The sequence below is a fragment of the Anthonomus grandis genome, chromosome 22 (genome assembly GCF_022605725.1).
Source record: "Anthonomus grandis grandis chromosome 22, icAntGran1.3, whole genome shotgun sequence".
NCBI classification, from domain to species: domain Eukaryota; kingdom Metazoa; phylum Arthropoda; class Insecta; order Coleoptera; family Curculionidae; genus Anthonomus; species Anthonomus grandis.
The window spans coordinates 20,620,403-20,634,624 of NC_065567.1; the positions used below are offsets into that span (position 1 = coordinate 20,620,403).

Sequence of the window (14,222 nt, forward strand, 5' to 3'; positions counted from 1 at the left end):
TGGACAATTAAAGCGTTATTCTGAAAATCGAATATAAGTGTTAATAAAAGTAGACAAATTTAAACACAATACAAAAATAAAATTAAAACCCACTCCTTCGGGAAATACCTGAGTTTTGGAATCTTTAAATTAAATTGTATCCATGCTTTATCCAAATATTGGTAACAGTTTTATGGTCCATATCCAGTTCCTCTTCAACACTTCTACTTAAGCGTGTTCTGAATCCATTTCTAGGGCCCTACAAACCATTTCTTCCAGTCGTTCTGGTTTCTGGACCCTTTCGATAGAAGATTCTAGTTTGGCAAAAGGATACCTCAAAATTCGAATCCACATTTAAAATTGTTTTTTTGCAAGGAATCGGTCTATTTTCAAATGTATTTGAAAAGAAATCCCTACATTACAGTGCCGAATTGTTTCCATAAAACAATTTAGTAATTTAGACTCTTTCAAAAGGAGTAAAAACAACCATAATAGGTTAAGAAAAATATAATAGCGCTTAAATTCGACATCAATGAAGTGTGCAGTCACACAGCAAAATGAGACATGCTGATGTAAATATTGTTATTTTGTAAAAACAGCAAATAATAAGACGGCGCTCATCTATGAGAGGAAGAGGTGTTGCCATTATTTTGGACAATGCGTAATCTTTAATTCCCCAACCTGTATAATAGCATACCTGCAAAAGTTAAGGCATTGGGGATTGATGGTTTTAAGTGTAATGTGATTTATGTTTCTTGGTGGGTGTTAAAAAACGCTTAGCACTACTTTCCGACTTTGTATATGCATTTAAAACATAATTTAGCTATAAGGTTTTTACTTATTGTATACATTAGAAAAAAATAAATTCAAAACTATTTCTATAATAAATTTGAACGTTGAAGTTTGTTCCATAAATATTCATAATCAATTATCTATGTGTACTTAGTCAAAAACTTAGATTATTTTGTTGATTTATTCTTTATTTGCCATACACTTTATGTTTTTTTTTGTGGTGCATTATTGATTTCCCTAATTCAATAGACATACCTGGGATATTCCGCTAAGGTCCTCGTTATTTTATATTTTAAACCCTGTATATGCATTATACCCCTTTCTGCCCAATATAAAATATCTCTTTAATTATTTGTATTTTGAACTAACGTATGACAACACATAAACCAACCAACCAACAAACTTTGTCATATTTAAAGATGGAATTAATCCGCCATTTTCATATTAAAACATAGTTTAATGACAACTATTAGCCGAATATATCTATAATGGGGTTTTTTACCCATTATGTACATTATGGAGTTTTTTTTTTAAGCAATTTTAGCGCGAACGCCGCATGTGTTATCGCTGCCCTTTGACATCGAACCTCCGTTTAGGAATAAATTACCAATAAAAAAAACCGTGATGCAATGAAATGCCCTTTGAAATCACTTAATGACAAAAGCATATAATTAACTAAGCCCCCTCGTATGTATTAACATATTGTAGTTAGAAAAATTTTTAGGTTTAAATTTTTTGTTATCAGGCGTCCTTCCGCGACCTTTTAATTGCACAGATCGATAAGTCCGCCTGTTTCTGTTATAGCGGCAAGGCTCCGGTTTATTATTCGACTAGTCTACAGATGGCCGCACGTAGTGAGTGATTCATAAACTAGTGGCGCTAATGACATCGAAAACGGTGCGAATTTTCAAATTAGTTTAAAGGGAAACATCCTCCAAGATGACCGAGTGCCCTTTGGACAACAACGCCAGGCAATTCGGACAAAATGGGATTATTCAACCGCTTTTAACAGGTGATTTTATTTGTTTTTTTTTTAATTTGAATATTTTACAGCTTAACTGTAGATTTTTAAGAATTCAGTGTCAAACTTTTAAAATGCTTTTTTATTGACCTAATTTAAATGAATCATTTATATTATGTAGATGACGCGTGAATATTTTATATATTCTAAACACATAAACGTGTTTTGACGACAAAATTTAATATACTGTTTATTTACATAAGAATTGTTTGAGCGTTAATTTTTTTTTATAAATATAGTTAACTTACACGTGCAAAAATATAGTTCTCAATTAAGCGTAATTATTCAACCGAACGACGACATTGTTAATAAATATACATATATATGTACCTTACTCATTAAATTATTAAATTGTTCGATCATATTAAGTGCGCAGAATGATTTTTTTGCAATGATCTATTTACATATACAGTTTAATAATGCAATAGTTGTCTATAGTACACGTTAAAGGAAAGTACCGGCTAACTAAATACGTACACATTTATTAAATTAATTATATTCTTCCATCATGATACTTGGATCTAAGATCTAGGCCGTAAAAAAAGAAGGCTATTTGAATTTTAAATTTTTCCTCATTTCTCAATGATATTTTCATAACTATGTCGGCACTTCACAATGTCATTATCAAGGAAAACCTCCAAATTTAAAAAATCACTAAGAGGAAAAATTATTTGCATTTAATTCAATTACATTTTTAAATAAGAATAACTTGGGAGTATTTTAAATTAAATTAAAAACACATCTCTTTGCTGCGTCCTTACGGATTTATATATTATTTACAATTTATGAAATTGATCTTTTACATTTAAATGCCTTTCATCTTTTTATTTTTTTAACACGCTTTTATTGTTTTTTACCAGTAAATTGTTAATACATTTTATAAGCTTTTGTCTGCTTATTTTAAATTACTATTTTTTTGATTTTATCGAAGTTAGTTATTTAAGTTGTATAATCCTAGTGAAGTTTTTATTATTATAATAATTTAACTAACATCAAAAAATGCTTTATTGTATAATGTCCTTTAAAGGCTGTTATTTACAAAGCTGAAAAAAATAAATAAATCTTAATGTGCCAATCACTCTCAAAAAAAAGAATATTACAGAAAAAATAAACATATAGAGTCCAAACATCAACAAAAATATAAAAATTGGTTAATTTAAACATATTAAACATTAATTAAAATTGTATGGTATAAATAAAATTTATAAAGAAATATACAATAGTGTGTATATACATATGTATATAAAATAGGGAAAATTAAATTTAAAATGAAATAAAATTTAATTTATGTGCTTTATGTTGGGTAGATCTAAAATATGTTAATAAAATCTTAATTAAGACACTACAACACATTTGAATTTGTTTGCAATAGCGTGTCATTAACACAAGCAATAAACAAATAAAAGAAGGAGAATTATAAAGTCATAATAATCACGTTAAAAAATATTCTTGAATACTATAATAGGCTCTCACAACAAGCAATTTTTTAACTTCTCTCTTAAATCTTCTTTCATCGGAAATCTCTCTAATGCTAGCAGGTAAATTATTATTGTATCATTGACGTCCTGTATAAACGATGGAGTCAAACACCTGAGAGTTTCTGGGAATAGGTAATGGAAGTCTATAAGTTTGCCTAGTGGCATAAGTAGACTTATAATTATTGTATCAGTGACACTGTTCCCAGTATGAGCAAAGATGGTAATGTCAAAATGTTATTTGCAATAAAGCGTGGTTTACATGAGTCCCTCAGTTTGGCTGTAATGTATATGTTTTTATCTAATTCTGATGAAATAATTCTTAATACATAGCAGTTGGATGACAGTTTTTTACGTAGACTTTTTATGTATATTCAAATTTTAGTGTATCATCCATATGTAACCCAAAAAATTTACTTACAGGTGTGTCATGTGCGAAATCATTGTCCAAGTAAACCGCACCCAGATTACACTCAAAAAACATATTATTGGTCTTTGAAATGTTACATCACAATTTATTTCAATCACACCATTTTTTAATTAAAGCTGTGTCTTTGTTAATATTTTTACTTAAAAAATGCCCATCAGTGCCACTTCACATAATTGTAGCATCAACAGCAAATAATGTAAAACTGCCAGTTATGTCTAGTTTGACAATTGACATACAAAAGGAACAAAACAGGTTCCAAAACAGAACCCTGGGGCACCCCACTGCTTAGAACCCTTTAATTTGACGGGGTGCCTGTGCAGAAATGCTTCACGACAGTCAAAAGCCTTTGTTAAATCATAGAAGGCTGCAGCTGCAACTGCAAATTTCAATATAAAGCTCTTCACGAAAGTTAAATATGGTCACTAGTGGAATTTTCATCTTAGAAATCAAATTGTTTAGAGCTTATGATATTACTTTTTGTTAAAAAATTAATTATGCATGTCTTAGCCAGTGTTTTAACCACTTTTGAAAGCATCGGTAGTAAAGCTATTGGCCTGTAGTTAGAGGCACTTTCTTCATTTCCACCTTTAAATAGTGGAACAACAGGGCATTGGCAACATTGGCAACTTTCAAACTAGGAGGAAATATATGTACATGTAGCAAAGGAGTGATTTATAGCTTCTCCCAAGATTCTAAAAGAGTTATTAGAAAACGTAGTACATTTCTATAACTTTTCTTCTTCTCTACTTCATTTTTAATTTTTTTACTTACCTAAATCATCTTATTTAATAACTTCATGTAACAAACGTTATTTCGTTATGAATTTTTCCGATATTTCGATCTAAGATGGGATTTTTTGGAACTGTTCTTATTCCTTAATGTATTTTATTTCTTTAATACTGCCTGAATGGTCTAAAAAAATAATATAATTTTTTTATATATTTTGGCTCACTACTGACGCCAGGTATGATTTTATTAGGTTTCATTCATTCATTATATTCAGGTCTTACAATTATTGGGTGACAAATAACGCCAAGGTTTATAGAGTTTTATAATCCATTGCACGTTGAGATTTGAAAGTTTTTAATGAACTACAATCTTTTATCTGAGGAGTGCTATTAAACAGTTTAAAGCCTTCACTAAACTCATCTTCAATATGTATACTTGCAATGTAACAATTCTCACTGCTTGGTGTTTGGTATCTATGAATATAACGTATGTAAACATGTAACTTCAGTTGTCAAAAAAGAAGGCACCATATTATTTTTTCCTTTAAAAATAAAGCAGAGCTATATGTTGTTTTTTGCTGTACATTCATTAAATTTAATATGCAGCATAGTTCTAATAGGTGTTCTCCTGATGCAAACTAGTATAGCTCTTATAAAAAGGTTTTGCAAAGTTCCATAGTAGTCGAAATGATGGGCAATTATTGATTTATAGATTGTAAGTATCATAAGTATTGAGACCTTTTTATTTAACCTGAACTAAAAGCCATATGTTTTTGTTATTTTTCATTTTACATATTTACAGTGCTGATTTACCTCCGGATCTAGCATATCTCCTAAATACTTGAAAGATTTAACATGATTCATGACGATTTTTCGTTGATTTAACCAAGATGTTTTGTAAAAAATTTCATATATTTAGTTTTATTTGCATCAGTTATGTATTTTAATTTTTAATATCTTTATTTAAATATTTAGTCATTGCAGAAATTTTATCCAAATCACAAGCAAAATATAATAAAGTATCGTCTGCAAAGATATTTATTTAAGAATGCTTACGATAAAGAATTTCATCATTCATTTATAAATAACAAAAACAAAATGTGACCGACCCCTTAGGAACTCCTTACTCAACTTCTATGTAATCAGACATCCCATTTTTAAATTCTACTTTTTGAAACCCCATAATTAAATCATATAATTTGTAAACCATTTTAAAGCCTCACCAGAAGTGGCATATTTAGCCATTTTAAATATTAAAAGTTCAATATTCATAGTCTCAAAGCCTCTACTAAAATCAAGAAAAACAACTCCAACAACTTTTTTTCTATTAATTTGTGATTTCCATGGAAAATTGCAAATCCGTTTCACATAAATGTTTTTGTCTATATCTTGACTGTTCCCTTATTATGATATCGTATTTACTAAGATAACTCAGTAATTGATCCATATCCATATGTATTTATTGGACTATGTTTAATTGCCATACTACCAATTCTGCTACTTTTTCAATGGGTATAATAGTTGAACACTTCCAGGCACCAGGAACAATTCTCTGTGATCAGTTTTAAAAAGTTCAAGTAAAGAATTCCACTTGCTTCATAAGCTAGTTTAAATGTTTTTAAGTCAATGCCATTTTGATCTCCTAAAGCCCTTCTCACACCTAAAACTATTTTCTTTAAGAAATGAACTTTAACAGGTTTAAAACTACCAAAAGAATAACTTAGCTGATACCTGAACAACTTATTTTAAAATCGTATTTTTTAAGTAATTTAACTAATTATATATAGCAAGCATCATTTCATTATAATCCTCCTTGATCCTGGGGTCTTAAATAGATTATCAAGCCTGAAAATAGGAAAAATTGAACAGCATTAATTTTTTTGTAAGGATCAAAGAAAGAAGGACTATGAGAAAGCCTTCGACAATGACAGATATTCGATTAATTAGCAATTTGTACTGGAAGTAGATATTCGATTAAGCAACTTGTCAACAACCGAGCAGTTCGATATAAAAGAGGATGTAAGACAAGGCTCTGTTTTATCACCGATGTAGTATTTTTTGAGTAAATTTTAGATAACCTAATAGGTATTAAAATGAACGAGATACATATCAACAATATGAGATATGCAAATGATACTGTAATAATCACGGATAATGCAAACGATCTTCAGGAATTATTGAATCATGTAATGTGAAAATATAAAAAAAAACGATGTTTATGGTCATGAGTAAGATTAATATTCCACTAATCAGAATTCAGGGAAATAAGAATAATATATTGAGCAAGTGATGAACAGTCAAGAGCAATCTTCCTTAAACTCAAAAAATACCCTACAAGTAAAAATCTAAATTTCAAACTAAGATACAGAACTCTAAAATGTGTCGTTTGGTCAGTTCTTTTGTACGGTGTAGACGCGTAGACATTAAAAACAAGTTCCATAAATAAATTAGAAGCATTCGAGATGTGGTGTCTGAGAATATCCACATAAGAAATGACGATATTCTTCAAAGAGCACAAATAGACAATCTTGAGCTTTTCGAAGTAATAAAACGTAGAAAAATATCATCCTTAGGACATATTATGAAAGTAGAACCCTATGAATTCGCTATGAATGATAAGTTTAGTTTTCAAAAAGTCCAAAACGCTGCAACTGACGTAAGCATTTAACGGACGCCTACCGAAGAATTTGCATCGCACTCAAGGAAGAAGAAGAAGAACTTTTCTATTATTCCACCGCATTTTATTTATCTGTTATGGTTAATTTTTTTGGCTGTACATACGAGAATCATAATATTATTATAGGATTCGTGGGTCTAATATGGTATGAACTCCCTTTGTCATTAACAGATTGAAAAATCCCTATTCATCGAAACACCCTAAGGTTAAGGTTATTCCAGGCATAAACCTAATTAATTATTGATTGAACTTTTGATCAATTGAATAGGTAATTAGTTCAAGTTCATTGCTACATATTATCGATTAAGCAACGCAAAAATTGTGTTTCGATTCCCATTAATAAATGATTAACGATTGTAGATTTGTATCAAATTACTATGGCGTATGCGTATTGGAAATCCGGCAAAACGAAGGACCATGCGGTATTTGACTTATTTTTTAGAAAGAATCCTTTTCAAGGAGAGTTCACAATTTTCGCCGGATTGGAGGAATGTTTGAAATTTTTAGGGAAGTTTTGCTACTCGAAAAGTGGTAAGGAATCAACATATTCCTAAAAATGCTTAACGATTCTAAAACATGGACATTTTTTAGATATTGAATACTTAAGAAAAACTTTACCATCATCAACAGAAGAAGAGTTTTTTCAATTTTTGAGCACACTAACGGCAAATGAAGTTAAATTGTATGCTATGGCCGAAGGGTCGGTAGCATTTCCAAGGTACAAAGATACTTTTGCCAAAATAATCTTACAGATAGTAAAAGTGACCATTTTAGGGTGCCTTTGATCCGCTTAGAAGGTCCTTTGACAGTAGTACAGTTACTAGAAACAACTTTGCTGACGCTAGTAAACTATGCAAGGTAATATTTTACTATTTCATAAATTGAAATTGCGTTAATAATTCTTGTAGTTTAATGGCGACTAATGCAGCAAGATATCGATTAGCTGCAGGCAATTTAACGTTATTTGAGTTCGGATTAAGAAGAGCACAAGGACCAGATGGAGGATTATCAGCCTCAAAGTACTCTTATATTGGTAAGTTTTTCACTGTTACAAATAGATTATTATTTCGTCAACAGCAATAAAATTCAACTGGTATGAGCAATTTTTTTATACTCTTTGCTCACATTAGACTCTAGTATGTGAGTTATGGCCGTTTAAAAATAGCTCTAGCTGACATTTTGGAGCGTTCATTTTAAGGCTCAAAGCCAAAATGTGAATGCCTCTAATTAATCGAATCTTCATTGCGTATATTCCACTGACGAATTTAAAGCTGGTACCAGGCGCTGAGAGTGTCAAATAATCTATTCAATCGATATAAAACAGTTTTGTGTGGGGAAGTCTGCTTTAATAGCTCCCTTTATCGTTTGGGCAATTTCATTTTAATACCTGCCAAGAAACTTTTATTTCTTTATTCACACACGCAGATTTTATGTTGATTGCTTAAATGTCTATTAAATATTATCCAAATATATTTTTAACAAAATTAGACAATATAATTGTTCACGATATTGGTGATTTTATAACATTTCAAATATTATCACAAAAACAATCTGCAATTAGTACGAGGGTATTAACATATTACTACTCTTGGGCGATTTTTTTTTGCAATTCATAGATATAGTGTTCACTTATCTCTTACGTACTGCACTTATACTACTGTCTGGAAATTGTGTGTTTTCACTTAGTTTCACTATATACATATAAAAAACAGCATTTTATTATTAAGCCCCAGATTGAGATGATGAAGTAAGAATAAAAATTGAACTTTTCAATTTTTTTTTCTATATCACCGTTTCATTTCATCTTCTTAGTGATACCTCAGACTAAAATTGCGATACCTATTTATCTCAAATTGGAAAAAATACAGATGTCGTTAATTTCACATATCAGGTTCATATTGTAACTTTTTCCTGTTCGTTAGATGACTTAAAACAATCGAAAATGATCAACTAATTTATTCACACAATTCACTACGAAAACACGATAACTGACGACTGACTACTAAAGATATTTATTTACATCTATTTAAATCTCGTGCCAATATTCCGAACTTTACTTCACTGAACCACCGAACATAAACTAGAACTTGTTCTTTATACTGTGACTGAACTGACAACTATCGGCAATGCGGCTCCTTATATACTCGGCAGAACGCTGTTCCGGAAGATTCCCGGCTAACTTTCGAGACGTCGTGCGGTATACCACTTGTATCATTCCGGGATGACGGTTTCTCGGCGTTTACAATATCGTTACAATATTTTACAGCTAACTTGACCAGAAATTAAAAAAAGAATTTGGTGAGATATACTGTACTTTGATGTTTATGGCAATTTTAAGATGGAAATGGAGTACGAGCAATATGTCAATAGTTGCATTTATCTTACCATTTCTGAAATATGATCCCTCATCAATTTTTTCAGGTGGTTTTGATGGTACTAGTAACGTCCTAGCAGGAAAACTCTACAACATCCCCGTCAAGGGAACCCATGCACACGCTTACATAACATCCTTTAATGGATTTTCCGAGCTTCAAAATACATTTCTTAATCCCAAAGATGGTGGAAAACCCCGTGATCTCCTTAAACTGGCAGTCGCTTGGAAGGAGGAGCTACTTCCGATTTTCAATGTGATTTCTTCGGAAGCAAACGAGGGTGAACTCGCTGCTTTGATTTCTTTTGCTATTGCCTTTCCAGATGGATTTATGGCTTTGGTGGATACTTATGAGGTCCAACGGTAATTAGTTTATTTTTGTTCTTAACAATTATATTTTCATACTTATCTCTTTTATAGCAGTGGGCTTCTTAACTTCTGTGCAGTTGCCTTGGCATTAAACGACTTAGGATATTGTGCAATAGGCATAAGGCTCGACAGTGGGGACTTGTCCTATTTGTCAAACGTAGCACGTCATTACTTTACAGAAATCAGCAAAAAATACAAGATTTCTTGGTTTGAAAATATGATGATCATGGCTTCTAATGATATTAATGAAGAGACTATTATAAGCCTCAATGAGCAGGGACATAAGATTAATTGTTTTGGTATTGGGACACATTTGGTTACCTGTCAAAGACAACCGGCTCTTGGATGTGTTTATAAGATGGTTGAGCTAAATCACTATCCACGTATTAAACTTAGCCAAGAAGTCGCAAAAATCACTATGCCTGGTAGCAAAGATGTTTATAGGTTATATAGTGAAAGTGGTTATGCGCTTGTAGATCTTTTGCAGAGGTCAGTAGAGCCTCCTCCAGAAACACACCAAAAAATTCTATGTCGGCATCCTTTTGAAGAGTCTAAGAGGGCCTATGTAAACCCTGCTAAAGTTGAAAAATTATTGGAGTTATATTGGAAAGATGGGAGGATTGTGAAAAGCCTTCCGAACCTACAAGACATCAGAAGTAAAGTGATGGCGTCACTAAAGACATTAAGACCGGACATAAAGAGGCATTTGAACCCAACTCCTTATAAGGTAAGATATTTAATCGGGAACAAAATGCGACCTCATCCTTGAACTTTGACCCCACGGGAGACAATCTAATCAAACTTTAACCGCAGTTTGCTCAATTCTCCTTTTTTAGGTCACACGGGCGTAACTTAAAAGACCAATAAAATCGAGGTCAGAAAATCGCTATGAGTGAATCTTTTTTTTAACTGATTGTCTGGATTAATTTATAACTTTTCGCAATAACTTTTTTTTAATTAACAAACTTTATAAAGTTGTAAAATATAATTTAGTCACGGAATAGGGAATTTATTCGATAAATAAAGTTTTAATAAAGTTCAAGCAAATAAGGAGAAAAAGTTTTTAAGTGCCGCCAGGACTTAGCTGGTACGCAAATTAATTAATATTTTTTTTAGTTTATTATTATTATTAAAATATATTATAGCGTTTTCTTCGTTAGTTAGGTAATAATTAAAATAATCGAAAATAGTCAACTATCAATGACGAATCAATAACGACTAATAGAGATATTTATTTTTACTGTATTTATTTACAACTATTTAAATCTCGCACCAATATTCCAAACTTTACCTCATTGAACTGACAACTGATAACTATAGGCGATGCGGCTCCTTATATACTCGGCAGAATGCTGTTCCCGAAGATTCTCGCCGACCTTCGAGACGTCGTGCAGTGTCATTCCGGTATATCATTCCGGAATGACGAGCAATCAACTGGTTTCTCCGTGTTTACAATATCGCTACGATATGTTGATCATTTGGTTGAATTTGTTTTTTTCTTAAATAAAATAATTTATATAATCTTACACATAAATAAAATATAGTATGGCAAAACTTTTGGAGACACAATTATTTTATTTGTATTGTTTTTGCTTATAAAATTATTCTAAAGAAATAATCTGAAAACTATATTTAAAATTTTTGAAATTATGTTTTTAATGTCTTTTACATTAAAAACAAGCTCATAATTTAAATACAACTGATTTAAAAAAATGGATTTACTAAACTAACAGACTCATCGTAATTTGAGGATGATCATTGAGAGCTGGAGGATTTGACGCTTGTTAATGCCGTTTGAAAATCCCGTAAAAAATTTAAAATTCAATAAGGAAAGTAATGTTTTTTTTTCAATTCTAGGTTGCAGTCAGTGATGATTTATACCACTTTATTCACGACCAGTGGCTTAAAAACGCCCCAATAGGAGAGCTGTCATAAAAAGCACGGAAAGGGAGAAAGTTTTATAGTCGAGAGAAAGTTTATCGGAATAGCAAACGGGAAGCAGAAAGGCCAAGAAGCGAGCTTTTGTCAGAGGGAATTACTATAAAGGGAAAAGCAGATAAGGGATCGATATATTTTACGGTCCTTTGTGTATCTCGGAAGGTTTAGATAGATGCAATATTAGCTGCGGACCTAGAAATTACCATTTAATTGTTACAATTTATAGATTATTTAGAGTTAACTTGTTAATATTTGTAATTTAATTAGGTATAATTTTTTTTTGGATTTTTAAAACTTTTGCTGCAAGGGTTGTTTTAGTGATAAAAATTTAAGCACAAAAAAATGTTTAGGGTTTTGTTGATAATGTAAGGGTATATTCTTTATATTTTTATTGATTTAGTATGGCTACCATTATTTTAAATTGAACATATAGGGCGCATAGCAAAGCCATTTCTCAAAGAATTAAAAAAAAACTAGTTTAAGGAAAAATGTTAAAACAGTTTTATTTAGTATCTCTGTATTAGCAATTTCATTCGCCAAAAGGATTTTTTTTTTTAATTTTATATTCCACAGTTTTACATCGAAAACATTAGTTTTCTGACCATTTCCCGCATTTTACTCGCGGGAATTTTATATTGAATTAAAAACTTCTGGTGGCTCTGAATCAGAGTAAACAAGTGACTCATGAATTTAAAAAAATCTATAAAAAGAACACTGACGACTACTACATATCTATTTAAAAGATTCAAAATTATAAGCAATCAACAGTAGAGAAGTAGACACATAGGATTTTAGTTTTTTGTTTGTTGATTTTTATGAAAATTTATTTATTTACTCCAAGCGGAGTCGGATATTTTTGTTGACGTCTTTATGTCTTTTAAATAGTTAAAAATTAGATTTTTATTACCATATATTTATTTTTAATTTTTTCTTAGAATTTACATGAGTTCATCTTAATAAACCTATAGACTATCGAATAATGCTACTTAATGCATCTTCTCATTTTGGTGTTACACCATACACACCTAGATTAAAACGATAGTTTTTCTTTACATGGCTTTATTTTAAAAAATCTTAACTTATGGTTATGGTATGGCACCAGAATTTGAATTTATATTGCTCACCTTAATAAAAACTATATTGTAACTGAGTTTCCTCAGAGAAAGCAATCCGTCCAGATCTCTAGAATTGATGTTTATTAGAATTGAAGAATAAATAACACAGCGTTTAATTGAGTTTTATTTTTTCTATGTTCTTTAAGGAATAATGACGTGCAACTGGTGAATCACAAAAGAGAAAACAAAAATCAAAATCAGTGAGATTTGTAGGTTAAGTCACCTTATGCAAATGTTGTGAACAAATTTCTGTAAATATTTGTTTTTCAAAATATCCCTAAAGGTGATAATTTGATACGAGAAGACTTTTAAGTGAAGCTTCAACAGTACCAAGAAGAAAAATACATATTATAGCGTTTCTCCCGTTCGCTATGTATGAATTAAAATAATCGATAATAAATTCGTTTACACCGTTCAGTATGAAAACACTATCACGCACAACTACTAGGGATATTTATTTTACTGTATTTATTTACAACTATTTAAATCTTGCGTCAATATTTCAAACTTTACTTCACTGAACTGACAATTATCGCCGATGCGGCTCTTTATATACTCGGCAGAACGCTGTTCCGGAAGATTCCCGCTAACCTAGACGTCGTGCAGTGTACCAGTTGTGTCCGGCATGACGGAGAATCAATATGATAATAATAATAATAATAAGGTTTATTAATCCACATATACATTATGTTTACAAAGCTGTAAAAAAAACATGATTGTAACAAAAAGTGACAGACAAAATGCGGATTAAAAGGCATAATTTCAGCTTCTCAACGCAGTTGAGGGCTGTTGTAGCCTATAAAGTAGAATAATTTATCCAAAAAAAGTATCTAATAATAAATACCCAAAGAAAAATAAATAAATAGTGCACAAAAATCGAGGAAACACATTTAAAACATTTTTACATATATAAAATGAAAAAGAGAACATACAAAAATAAAAACCTGTAACAAATCCAAAATTTATATTTTTAAATGCATTGCTCTGTTTTTAAATAATTAACGGCTTCCGAAAATGCATGAAATCTAAGCTTCAGAATATAAGCTTAGATTTCATGCATTTTCGGAAGCCGTTTTTCGTTAGCCAAAGATCAGTAATATATTTATTTACGACAGATGCAATATTATAAGAAAATGATCGTTTAAAAATTTCTTGTCGATGTCGTGGAATATCTAAACGCCGTCTATTTCTAACATTAGCCTGATGATGAATATCAGCTCTAAATATCACCCTATCCAAAAGATATTGTGGGCACCTCATCTTAAGAATATTGTAGCAAAATACCACATAATGTAACTCTCTCCTCGATGACATATTAAGCCACTCA

General features: G+C 30.9%; 1 protein-coding gene across 2 annotated transcripts; it reads left to right on the forward strand.

Moving 5' to 3' along the window:
• The first annotated feature begins 1,495 nt into the window (after positions 1-1,495).
• LOC126748400 (nicotinate phosphoribosyltransferase-like) lies at positions 1,496-13,011 on the forward strand. Of its 2 annotated transcripts, none has more exons than XM_050457625.1 (8): positions 1,496-1,783; positions 7,463-7,633; positions 7,694-7,820; positions 7,877-7,960; positions 8,011-8,135; positions 9,524-9,836; positions 9,894-10,569; positions 11,700-13,011. In XM_050457625.1, exons 1-8 carry the CDS (start codon positions 1,711-1,713, stop codon positions 11,775-11,777), a joined length of 1,647 nt encoding a protein of 548 aa, XP_050313582.1. In that variant the 5' UTR covers positions 1,496-1,710; the 3' UTR covers positions 11,778-13,011. The 2 variants fall into 2 exon arrangements, with proteins under 2 accessions (XP_050313582.1, XP_050313583.1); XM_050457626.1 differs by having other exon boundaries at positions 9,897-10,569.
• The last annotated feature ends 1,211 nt before the right edge of the window (positions 13,012-14,222 follow it).